A 13,619-nucleotide genomic window follows, 5' to 3' on the forward strand; every position below is an offset into this window, starting at 1 on the left:
AGTGCCTTGAGATGATATCTGTTGTGAGCTGATTCTATTTAAAATAATAAATAAATACAAATAAACTGAATTGAACTCATTTGGTTTACACTGAATGTGCTCACTGGGTCAACAGTGCTAACCTTATTATATCTGTCCTCTGCTTTCCACTAGCAGCACTAGGACTAATCCTCATTCTGGCAGCCACAATGAACAGAGCTCATCATAATGAAGCCCATTAGTCTCAAGACAAAGGCTGCTAGCTTAGCTCAAAGGTTGAATAAAGTAGGGTAAAAGCTGAGAAAGGAGCAAAAGTGTTCATCTTTTGTGTGCCTTTTGTTGTCATGATATGACATTTCCCTCATTTGAGAGTAGGTACTCAGGTCACATGTGTATGTATTTATACAGGAAAAAAAGGAAATAAAGTAGGAGCTGAGTAAAGAAAGCAAGACAAGAGGGGAAAAGAAGAAAAAGGCTAAAGAAAAATAGTCAACATAACCTGCATATATAGGTATTTTATTCGGCAAGTACATACAATAAAAATCTTAGCAGGCGGTGTTCAAGAAGCTTTTCACAAATGAATTTGGAAAGAGAGGCATTTTAAAAATTGATAAGTTTCTTTCTGGACATAAAAACAACAACAAAAAACTATTGCTGTGAAAAAACTTGAAAGACCCCCAGAGGGCTTGAGAGAAAGATTGCTCAAGACTACTTCAAGGGATTAAATTATAATCTGGGTTATTTCTATATTGGAGTGGTGCCAGATCTGTGCACATCATATCGCAGTTTTTGCATTCTTTAGAGGTCACAGCACGTTCAGGGTGATAAAATGTAAAGGTATGGTCACTCATAATTTTGTTAGTAGATTAAAAACCAAATGAAAAGATGAAAAGCAAAACCTAACCCGCTTTACCCCCATAGTCCAAGGAAATCTGTTTCCTAACTGCATTATCTGAAAAGATAATTCTGTGTTCTGTGTGCAGTGCTGCGGATAGTTATCAGTGTAAGTATGTGTGGAGTGGAGACCAGACAAGGTCAAATCCAGTAAAGGTATCAGGAGGAAATGCAAACTCATCCAATTTTGCCAGATGGAAGCCACTAATACACCCTATTATAATCCCTTGATTTGCTGCATTAGATTTATATATGCGTGTGTTTGTAAGTGGGGGGAGGAAGAGTAATAAAAATGAGGGGGAAAAAAAATAAGAAAATCCCCAACCAAGCTGTTTAGACCTTCCCCATGTAGGTGATGATGTGCTGAATGTAAGTTCAAATTAATTCTGGGAAATCAAAATAACTGTCTAGTTGTCGAAATTGTGTTTGTTTTTTATTTTTATCATGAAAATTTAAGTTTTAGGTGTCCAACTGAAAATAAAATATATATATCTATATATATATAGATATATATACTTTTAAAAGCAACATTAAACTGATTTTGGGTTGTTGGGAACTTTGAATTGAATCTTTGGAACACTTAACGTCTTGTCCCAAAATCATTGGGACACTCATGAATCATTGAAGGACATGCATAGTGACCTGTTGAAATTTATTTCATACCAACTACAGTAGAAGTCCATCTCGTACTGTGCTTCCTTTACTTTGCTAAAATGGATCTTTCCTGCATATCCATACAGATAACCACATCATTGTTATGCCTGTAGTGCTAATCCTTAATCCCGTTGACTGTATATCATTAGATCTATCACTAGACATCACTTTCAATCCGGCTGTTATTTCTGCATGTCACACTGCAGACCATTCATCCAAAGGGAACTACCGATACAAACATGCAAGCGCATGCTAACAGACACAGGCTGTTGACCTACATGTGATTGGCTGCAGCCCAGATTTGCTAGCACTCACCCTATGGTATGGGTTCAGTACTGACTGCATATACTCCTTGCATAGCTGGTGGACAGGCCACACCAAAGTAGGTCGTTTAGAATCCCTAAGAACACTTAGTACCATGCAGTCTGTCTGGTGCAAGGGTTAGCTCTATTGAGCCTCAGGTGATGAACAGAGGGTATGCCTCAAACAGCGGGCAGACTGGGCTGCCATGACAGCGCAAGCATTTCACTGATCCGGCATCAAATCAAAAGATGGGTCCAGATACCTTTTCTCAAATGCATCTTACATTGAACATATGGACACACTTTTTGACTTGCATTTTAATGACCACAGATATAATAGCATAATCTGAACTTCAAGAAGGCATTTTTAAACGAAAAAGTTGTATTACTTTTTTGTACTTTAATAAATTTCCTTCATTTTTGCGGATTCTAATATTTTTGTCTGCAAAATAGATAAATGTAGCTACAAGCTAAGCTGGCAACAGTGGGATGACGATTGTTAATTTTATAGACGTGACCCAGTGGGAGGGTTTGTCCATCAGCCCTCTCACGGCAGAGTAAATGGGAACAGGGTAGATAAGACTGCTGAATAAGATATGTTTCACATGTAAGTATCGATCGATTGCAAGTCACACAGAATTAAGGAAATCAGGGCCAATTTATCAGTGCACCCATAGTAGTTTACATTTATATTAATTGTTAAGGATCAGATTTAGATTAGATTTGGGCACAACATAATTTGATTTGGAAGAGGTCAGAGCGGTAAAACCTGAATGTGGTTAAGATTAACAGTACATACAAAAATCAAGAGGTGAATGGAAACAAACAAACAAAAAAAAAAACACTTGATCTTGCATCTCTAATACTTCATTAATTTCTTGTGATGGTAATTTTATGAGGTAGTCATAATGACCAATAATCTCAAATATTTGATAAATCAACACAAAGTAACACTAACAACGTTTTCTGAGATATGGTGGTGGAGGCATCATGCAATGGGGATACTTTTCTTCAAGAAGGGAAATGTCTCAGCAGTGTGTGAACTCAAAATTAATCTTTGAATTTCTGAATAACAGGACAAACTGGATGACAAAAGTGAAATGAATACTAACCTTTAATTTCCTAATTATGTAATTTATTCAGATTTACTAAGATTAATCCAAATGTTCATAAAACAGCTGTAAAAGGGGAAAAAATCTATAGTCTCCATTGAGATGAGTAGAAAGAATGTTTCTGGAGAGGTAGTCTGAAGATAATTCACGTGAAGAGCAACAGAAAACCTTTTCATTTACATAACTCCAATAGAACTCAACTGTCTAGTAAGCATCTAGAGTTAAGACGACACTAAAGAAAAGCAGAACAGAACACAGTGATATCATATTTATATCATCATGTTAAATGATGACAGAGTCAAATTTGTCTAAAGGGTAAAATTAAATTGCCCTCCTTATGGCTGCTGGATCCATGTGGAAAGGCAAGGGGGAAAAAAATTCTTTCATAACAGGAAAAACTGTCATATTTCTGTGGCTGCCACCTCACTGTTACATGTGCTTCATTGAAGCCTGTTCATACTCAACTGCTGTTAACTCAAGGAGAAAGTCTGTGTGCGTGTATATATGTATATATGTGTGTCTGTGTATAATATAGGAGTTGGCTCTATACTCCTGTGCCAGTGGGAATAACGTACTGCACTACAGGCAGTGTGACCTTTACTAGCTGGCGTGCTTTCTCTCCTTCTTCAATGTGTATTTCTCTCTCTCTCTTTCACACGCTCAGTTTATGGCTCAGACACAAACACACAACTGCAAGCATCGTCAAAGGTAGCTGTACCAGCCATCAATTACCAACACTGCTACCTAGTTTAATGGAAACGAGGCCTGTACAAATCATCTGAGACCGAGGGATGATGGGAAAATAGGGTGCTCTTGTTTTGCCTCTTCTTCCGTAAGGAGGTAAAACATTGTCTTTTTCCCCGTTTCCCTTCTTTAACTTGACCTTTATTGGTATGTGCTTCCTGGAGCGACAGTTTGTGTTCAAATCAAGGGTTATGGCCTGCCTGGTTAGAGGGCTCCAGCAATGTTTGAAGACATTCATAATTGAAAGAGGATGGCACTATGTAGCACAGCACACTTTACATTGTATGCTAATCTTTGTGTCCACACCTTGGAGTTTCTTAATTATAAAAAACAAAGTTTTATGGTAAACATCCAACCTGCCAGTGGTCAGGTCTTAAATATGGAACCCACACAGATCTTTAGGAAGAAAGGAACGTTTCAAAGAAGAAAGGAAGCATGGAAGGCAGACAGGTGAAAGAATTGATGTCATTAAAAGAATGGACAAATATAGGTGTAGTGAGGACTGAAGAAATGGATTGATGCTTGAGATAATTAGAAATGTCAGGGAATACAAATACTTTTCCGTCCTTTTTCAATCTTGGAGAACACCAAAAAAAAAGAAGTAAATATTTCCAGACTGTGTAGGTCAACAAAAAACCCCCAAACTTTCCATTCGACATTCTAAAGAAGAAGAAGAAGAACAAAGTATTCCCAAGAATTAAAACAAAATTAGTGCAAATCATAGCTTACGTACATGCAAATTAACCTTGCTGTATGCACACAGAAAGCAAGCAAAAGAAGTAGGGTGAACAGGGTGACACAGTGACGGACAAACTGTGAGCAGGGGAGGAAAGACAGTGAAGAGGGGGTGGAAAGGGAGGGGGAAGTTAATGCACATAACACACTGCATCAAACCAAAGCACGGCTCCAAGCAGAATGCGTCAGGAGTCCATTCATGTTGCTCTATTTTCCACCAAAGAAGAATGCAAAATAGATAAAGTAAAATAAAAATCAATTTAAGAAAGAGAGCAAAAAAATATAAAAAAATAAGGCGAACAAAAAAGGACAAATTTAAAGAGAGAGAGCCAGAGAGTAAGAGTCTTCATCCACATGATATGCCAGCACAGCAATGCTGGAAAGCTTTGCCAATTGAAAAAGTAGGTATGTAGATGGGAATGAGAGGGTTAAAAGCTGGTTGCTGTGGGAATACCACCGTCCATCTCTGCCTTTTGCTTGAAAAACCTGTCAATCCCTTTGAACCCAAAAAGTCCCAGAAAATCAACAGAATACAAGACTTGGAATTAAAAAAGGGAGAGGACAGGAGAAGCAAACTGGTTCTTGAAGAAGTGTATTTCTAAAAAGGTCTGAGTGCTTTGAGCTCACCCAACTACCTCAGGACACTGCAGAGAGCAGGAGGGAGCGAGAGAGGGAGAGAGCAAGTGAGCAAGAGAGACGGCACACTCTCTCTTTTGCTGCTACAACGGATCCTTTCCACAACGACGCTGCTGTTAACGTCACGCCTGTAAGCCGCGCTTGCCCGGCGCTTGCCTCCTCTGCCTTGCTCCTTTCCCTAGTTAGATGCTGCATTGACAAGGGGTTGCTGAAAACCACCAGAAAAGGGGGAATTAAAGACAACTGGAAACAAGAAGAAACAAAGCGGAGAAAGGAGGGAGAAAAAAAACTGTGCACCATCCATTCTCCCTCTAACCCACCTCGATCAACTGCGCTTCGATACCCCCACTTCTCTGGGCACCCCTTTCCATCCCCCACCCCCATTCTCCTTCTGAAGAAATTGACGGATTATTGGGAAGTACACGGGAGGCAGGCGACAGCTGCTGCTGTGTGTGCTCGCTACAGCTGCTGTGTGCTTCGCAGGGATGGTGTGTGTTCGTTTGCAACTGCTGCTGTCGCATCCGCGGCTGTCGAAGCTGGAGCGTGTGGCTAGTTAAGAGGACTAAGAAGCTAATGAAAGCAGTGTGCATCGCCTAGATTTTTCAACCTGTGCCAAGCGCTCTGAGGAAAGAAAAATTGAAAATCAAGTGGACACGACGCGACTATTTAAAAAAAAACAGGAGTGAAAGAAAGGAAGAAGGGCTATGAGGACTGACTAATCGTCCAACTGATTGACTCCTAAAAAGTGAAAAAAAAAAAAAAAAAAAGGAATATACCGAAGGCAGAATGTCTGCTTTTATTTTTACTCTATAGCTTCCTTTTAATTGTCAAACAAAAGGCAAAAAGAACACTGTACAGGACTGGGGAATTCTTCAACCCACCTCCATTCATTGCTTCTCTCCTTTTTTCTTTTAAAATTTTTGCCTGAGGCAGAAAAAAAATACACGTGTGTTCCAGTGGCTGCCTGTACTATGGAGACTTGGGTAAGGTGTACAGCAGGGGAATCAACTGTCGGATTCCAAGGACAAGTGAGAGAAGAGGAGCCGACAGCAAGAAGCAAGCAAGGGAGCACCGCTGCTTTGGGAGCTTGACTGGATTCCTTCTTACGGTCTTTTTACTTTTTTTCCTCATCAGTACATAAAAAGGAGAAGAAGAAAAAAAAACACTCACAAAAAGGCCTTCGAACCTTTCTCTTTGGATGTATGGATTTACAAAAGGGCTCATCTTGGCTAAGCTCTTTGGCACTGACACCTATTTTGACAGGGCAAATAAAGGTTTTCTTTGCTGCTCTTGGATATAAATACATCTGATGCGAAAACCACAGCTGTGATTGCAAAAAGGAGGGAAGCTATATATCTCAGTTCAAGGACCTGTAATAATAACTTGAGGTAGGTGTCTAGTGTTTCAACCCCTCTTTGCATCAATCTGTAACACCCTCTTCTCCCCTCTGTATTGTAATATTAGTCTTGATTGCCTAATTTACCAATATGTCCTTTTCATACACATGTTTCAGAAAAGCCAGCCCTCCCTCCCTCCACTTGTCCTTCTGTCCCTGACAATTTATGGAAACATAAGAACTACATAATTGAGGACGCGCACGTCCTCCTCCCTTATCCTACTCTTTTCCTATTCCTTCTTTTTTTACTCTGATCTCCTCATCAATACTACCAGCCATACAGCTGCTATTCTCGTCCTCAACCCCACCAAACACCTGCCCCAAACATCCCCATCCTCCCCCCCCAGATGATGCTGAATTATGAATGTGCCACATCATGAGTCTCCTGGGGCGGGTAGCTGCGCAACGTGCCAGGAAAGCCGCCCTGCTCTGTATAGTCTTCCTGATGGCGCGAGCGTGGAGCAGCGCCTCCCTGGCCTCGGCGGGGGCGGCGGTCTCTTTAGGACCCCAGGGCTGTCCACCCCAGTGTTCCTGCAGTAATCAGCAGGGGAAAGTGGTGTGCACCCGGCGGGGCCTGACACGCGTGCCCCCTGGAATTCCTGCCAACACGCGACACCTCAATCTAATGGAAAACGCCATTGAGGCGGTGCAGGCTGACTCGTTCCGCCATCTGCACCACCTTGAGGTGCTCCAGCTTGGGCGAAATGCCATACGGCAGATTGAGGTGGGCGCGTTTAATGGACTGACCAGCCTCAACACATTGGAGCTGTTTGACAACCGGTTGACGGTGGTGCCAAGTGGAGCCTTTGAGTACCTGTCTAAACTAAGAGAACTATGGCTACGAAACAACCCAATTGAGAGTATTCCCTCCTACGCCTTCAACCGGGTACCCTCACTCATGCGACTGGACCTGGGAGAGTTAAGGAAACTGGAGTACATCTCAGAAGGAGCTTTTGAGGGGCTACAAAACCTCAAGTACCTGAACCTGGGAATGTGCAACATAAGGGGTGATATGCCAAACCTCAGTCCCCTAAAGGGCTTGGAGGAGCTGGAGATTTCAGAAAATCTGTTTCCAGTGATAAAACCAGGTTCCTTCAGAGGTCTGCGCTCCCTCAAAAAGCTATGGGTGATGAACTCACAAATCACTGTAATAGAGCGCAATGCTTTTGATGGCCTGTCTTCACTGGTGGAACTAAATCTGGCCCATAATAATCTAAGTGCTGTGCCACACGACCTGTTTCCCCCGCTCAAGTACCTGGTGGAACTTCACCTCCACCATAATCCTTGGAACTGTGGCTGTGAGGCTGTGTGGTTGGCACAGTGGCTAAGAGAGTACATCCCAACTAACTCAACTTGCTGCGGACGCTGTCACTCACCGGCCATCATGAGAGGACGACAGTTAGTTGATGTAGACAGAGGTGAAGGGGCTGCAATCCAGTGTTCTGCACCATTCATTGCTGATGCCCCACGGGACTTAAACATCTCAGCAGGAAGAGTGGCTGAACTTCGTTGCAGAACAGCCCCCATGTCTTCAGTGCGCTGGCTTCTACCTAATGGGACTATCCTGACACATGCCTCTGGTCACCCGAGAATATCAATCCTCAATGATGGTACCCTTAATTTCTCAAATGTCCTTGCATCAGACACTGGCACTTATACCTGTATGGTATCTAATGCAGCTGGGAACTCCAATGCATCAGCATACCTCAATGTGAGTGCAGCAGAGCTAAACACATCGAACTTGAGTTACTTTACAACAGTGACTGTGGAGGTACTTGGTCCAACCACCGAGATGCCCAAACCCAAAACTACTACAACTACCGCTGCTGTGGGTGTTGGAGTTGCTGGAGGAGGAGGAGCAGGCCTCGGGACAACAACTACAACTGCATCTCCTTCAGTCTTTCAGCCAGTCTTCATCTCAACACCAACAGTGCTGTTGCAAAATACTGACAGTGCAGCAAATGCAGTTAAAACATCTGCGTTACCAGGACTGAGAGGTGCCAATGGCAAACCAGGCAAGTCTGGGCCTAGCCTGGATGAAGTGATGAAGACCACTAAAATCATAATAGGTTGCTTTGTGGCAGTGACACTGCTGGCTGCTGTCATGCTAATTGCCTTTTATAAATTGAGAAAGCGCCACCAGCAGAGAAGCACAGTGGCAGCTGCCCGTACAGTTGAGATTATCCAGGTGGATGAGGAGGACCTTCCACCACCAGCATCTGCAGCTCAAGAGTCATCACTCACGTTGCCTGAAATCCGAGACCACAACAGCATACACAAGTTGGATTTTATCAGCCACAAGGCAGACTATAGCTTTCATAAACCCAAGGCTGAATATAAACCCCAACCGGATTTTACTCTACACACTCCCAAAGCTGAATATACAACATACAAGCCAAACATGGACTTCAGCAGCCACAAAACCATTGCAGATTACAACATGCACAAATCAACACCAGATTTCAGCCTTCACAGAACAAAGCCAGACTGCAGCCCATTTAGACAGGACTACGGCGCTCACAAAACTAAATCGGAATACAGTCCATTTAAACCTGATTTTGGCACTCACCCAAAAGTTAAAACAGATTACAGCCCATTCAAAGCAGATTACAGCACTCATCCAAGGCAAAGATCGGACTTTAGCCCATTCAAAAGAGACTACAGCACCCAACCAAAACCCAAACATGACTATAGTCCCTTAAAATCTGACTACAACATGCAAAATAAGTCTAAAGTGGAATACAGTCCATTTAAGCACGACTTTGGTACCCACCCAAGGTCCAAACCTGATTATAGCCCATTCAAACCTGATTATAGCACTCAGCCTAAACCCAAAATGGACTACAATTCACAGAGACTGAAAACGGACATTACCTACAAAACAAAAGAACATTATACCCCCCACAAGACTGCACCTGATTACAACGCCTTCAAGTCCGATTTCAGTCCCCACAAAGTGGATTACAGCGCCTTCAAGTCTGACTTCAGTCCTCACAATCAGAGACCTAAACTTGATTGTAGTCCTCATAAAATGGACTACAGCCCCCATAAGGTGGACTACAGCACTCTAAAGGCCAAATACAACACCTATAAACCATCTGGTCAAGGGGCTAAATGGACAGACAATAATGTTGGGAACTCTTTGCCTCGAACCCTACCTAGCGCCATCACAGCAATGGCTGAGCCCTATGTCATAAAAACTCATACCAAGGAGAAAGTACAGGAGACTCAGATTTAAAAATCTCCCTGCCCTAAAGGCTTTCACTCCTTTAACTATGTCCCAAGGTTCCAACCACCCTGCTCCACTTTGCCCTTTTTTTTTTTCATCATTTAAGTCATGCAATAGAATGCACAAAAAAATAACAGGAACTACTTTTTGTACAGAGTGCAAACTTTAAAAGACTGATGATTTATTGTTGTACATGCTTATAAATAAATATATATATGGACAAACTGAAGCTACCATGGTTTGGTGATAGAGAAACATATATCAAAAAGAAATTGAAACTATTTTCTAACTTGTAACTTCTATTTAAAACAATGAGTTGTTTAAGATGCTGTCTTAAGTTTGACAAATGAGGGTAGTCTTGTTTTAAAATGGGGCATTCTGTGTGATTTTTACACCATGCTAGAGAGAAAGCCGTGATAAGAAAGATTATTTATACAGAGAAGACTTTCTTTAACAAAAACCGTATAAAGGTCAGTGTCGATCTTTACAGGTTTATCTTGTAAAAGCACCAAGAATTTGTACTGTGCCAAATGTTATAAATGCAATAAAAAGGATTTTTGGAAGAAAAAAAGAAAACATTAGAGAGATGTTTTATTCGCCTTCTCTTCTTCTCCTGCCACATACTGTAACAATCAGCCGAATGCTTTAGACACTGCAGTAAGACGCTGCAGCTATACTTTAACCCTAAGTGTGCTGAACAACTCTGGTATAATGAATCACAGTACAGAAGTGAATGGAGCATTTCTTTTTTTCAAACTTTCCACAGCTTTCAATATTGACTACATGTAAAAAGGGTTTGGATTTTACACAATCAGTGATGGTTATAGAGATTAAGAGGTTTGAGGATGATTACAGCAATCTTATTTTAACTGGGGCACTCGCTGTATGACTAAAGTTTGCAAGCCCAATATGTCACCTGATTCATTTTATGCGCAGAAAATGCTCACGCTTATCTAGTAAGCGGAAAGGGTAATTCATTAAACAGATTTATTGTATGACTGTTTAGAGCACCTTGCCAATATGTAGTTACCCATGGGATTTGCAGATGTTGAGCCTTCAGTCACAGAGGGTTTTTCTGTGGAGACAGATGCATTCAGGAGTCTAAATGCGCTTCTTGTTCTACCTTAACCTAACCGATTAAATGAAGATATTGACTCATGAGCACAGGAATAGCTCATTTGAAAAGCTGTTACTCTTTAATATAGATTTTTTTTCTGATTTTGCTAAATAATAGGAACAGTTTTAAATTATATTTTGAAGAAAATGTTGAAGCAGGTCAGGTAACATTAAACAGCAAAATAAGACATTCTACTTTTATAATCTCTATAGCGATAAAAATCTTATCAAAGAATAATCTGCTTTTGATAAAACACATACCCCTCAGTGCAGTCTGACTAATTTTGCAAGTTGAGAGCTGGCTGTAAAAAAGCACTTCCAAATGCAATTAAAGGCATCAGAATTTGTCTCAAACTTTTTTTTTTATTTACATGAGGCCAAAGACATAGGACTCACCAATGAAATTATAAAAATAAAACTGAAGACAAAATCAGCCTCAGCATATAAAAACAAATCAACATGCAGAGGAGGCTGAAAAATGGGAACATTTGTTTGTAGGTCAGGTCTAAAAATTTAAATGGCAAAATAAAAGTGAGTAGCGAGATAGTTGAAAACTAAAGGATGGGGAAAATAAATTAAAAGAGAGACATGGAGAATATTGTGAAATTTAGATTTTGCTTTATCTTAATTATATATAAATCAAGAAGACATACAATGTTAAAACACCAAAAGATTGATGTAGAACAGCAGCATCCTTTATCTCTTATCAAGTGAATAAAATAAGTACAATTATTTTAGTTTTAAACCTAGATGACAAATCTACTAAAAAGAAAACACCTTGTTGCAAAAATGATCTAAACAGTATATTTTAGATTGCAAAAATGTGGTAAATCAGAGGTTACTGACTTGTATGTTTGCATTTGTCCAGCTATGTTTTAATTGAACTATTAGTAAAATAGCAAGCTGAATGAAAATCCTCAGTTAAGAGGACATTTGAAGTTTAAACTGACTCATAAGGGAGCATTGGGGATAAATGATAATATAATTCAAGTAAATATATTTTATTGTTATGTCCATTTCAGGATGTAGGAAAACTTGCTAACACTCTGAAATTGCATTCACAAGTGCTTTGATAAAAAGCAGCTCAGTGTTTTATCTTTTTTTATCCAACATGAGGTCATATTTCAAACAGGAATATACATTTCTAAATGTATATGAAGCTTTCAAACTGTGTGAACACATCCAAGGTCTATCTTCAAATTTTTATCCTAAGCTTATCGATGCTGTACTGCATTCTCTGTGGTTTGGCAAGTTGAAGCAAGAAGCAAACTGTGTTGTGCTATCTGGTCACACATTTAAGCTGTGCTGTGCTATAAAAGGCTCTGACATCCCAATCGGTCAAAATGGCTACAGGGTCATCAATCAGCCAATCAGCTTTGCCAGCCTGTGGAGCCCCCGTCTCCATGGGAAACACTCTTCTCCATCCCTTCCTCCCCCACATCATGTTTTCTGTCTGTGTGCTTCATTAGCAATCATGAAGCCATTGGAAAGAGGAAGCACGGCAAGATGGACGAATTTAACCACAGCTCACAAAGCTCCAGAGAAGAGGGAGAGAGGGTCTGCTGGGGGAGGGGGGCAGTGTGAGGCTATAGTTTGGGAGAGAAGATAAGGTAGCACTGTCACAGATTTCTCAAAAGTTATACTAAAGAGAAATTCAATCAAAAACATAAAAATTAAAGACAAATTAGATGAATGATAAAAGAAATACAAATAGATGAGCGCAACAGGAAAAACGATGATCCCAGTAAAGAAATTAAGTAGAGCTGCACAGTACGCCTGAAAATGAAGTAGTTTCAGCAGGAGATATATTGTGTAATGCGAGACATGCTCATTATAGAAAAATTTAAATAAATATGAAAACAAAGGCAGAATAAAAAAAAGTTTATATTAAATTTAAAAAAAAGCAAGGTAGAATGGAGAAAAATAAAAGCAGTGTCAAGAGAGTGAAAGACAGCAAGAGGAAAGGCACTTGGAGAAGGACTGAGCGGAGAAAATGTGATGCAAGAGTGCCAGCTACAGATGGAAGGGGGGATATATAGATTACCCGCTGTGGCTTTTGCATGATTGGTGAATGGCTTGGATTGCACCACAAGGAGTGCGATTTGGGGGTGGTGGTGGTGGTGGGGGCTTACGGAGTGGAGTACAGCAGATAGGAAGTGCTGATACATGAAATAGACTCGACAACTGGGGGTACTTGAGTAAGGGAGACTGGCAAATAAAGCAGCAGAGAGGGTGGGAGGATCAAGAGGTTAGAGTAAATGGAACTGTGGGGACAATGTGCTGCGACCATGTGAATGTGTCCTGCTTTCAGAGACAGAAGCCCTTGAACCAGCAGGAAGAGCAAACAGCATCCTTGCTATTCCATTCAGTTTAAAGCAGAAGCTCATTTAGTAACTCAGAGCGAACATTTTGAAACCCATTTATTTTGATGCAATCTGTTAATTAGATTTTTTCAACGTTAATTACTACACACTGCAGTCCATGGGACAGCTCTAATCAAATTCCATTAAAATAGCCTGGACTATGAGGCAGTGTTCTCAAACGCTCGAGTCATTTATCAACCAAATTTTAACCACACTGACAACTAGTTACAATGCATCACAAGGTTCTCTTCATTTTACAGAGTGGTTACACCAACATTGCCTACATTATGCCTACAAGTGTGTGGAAGTACATTCATGAGAAGAGACAGTTAATGGAAGGCATCATGCTGATTTCTGAGTGTTTTTTGTGAATTTTTCAGCTCGCGCCAATTTGGCAGTTGTGAAAAATATGAAAATAGAGAGGCTCTGACATTGGGATGTCAGACTTTTTATGTGAGC

The 13,619-nt window shown here is 40.7% G+C and overlaps 2 protein-coding genes across 2 annotated transcripts in view; one reads left to right on the forward strand and one right to left on the reverse strand.

Moving 5' to 3' along the window:
* The window catches only part of snd1 (staphylococcal nuclease and tudor domain containing 1), a 179,889-nt gene that overhangs the window by 82,777 nt on the left and 83,493 nt on the right, over positions 1-13,619 (reverse strand). The gene's annotated exons all lie outside the window — the stretch shown is intronic.
* lrrc4.1 (leucine rich repeat containing 4.1) lies at positions 5,118-10,262 on the forward strand. The gene is made up of 2 exons (XM_028043521.1): positions 5,118-6,444; positions 6,570-10,262. The coding sequence occupies exon 2, from the start codon at positions 6,817-6,819 to the stop codon at positions 9,688-9,690; it is 2,874 nt and encodes a 957-aa protein (XP_027899322.1). The 5' UTR covers positions 5,118-6,444; positions 6,570-6,816; the 3' UTR covers positions 9,691-10,262.

The sequence above is a fragment of the Xiphophorus couchianus genome, chromosome 17, assembly GCF_001444195.1.
Source record: "Xiphophorus couchianus chromosome 17, X_couchianus-1.0, whole genome shotgun sequence".
Lineage (NCBI taxonomy): Eukaryota > Metazoa > Chordata > Actinopteri > Cyprinodontiformes > Poeciliidae > Xiphophorus > Xiphophorus couchianus.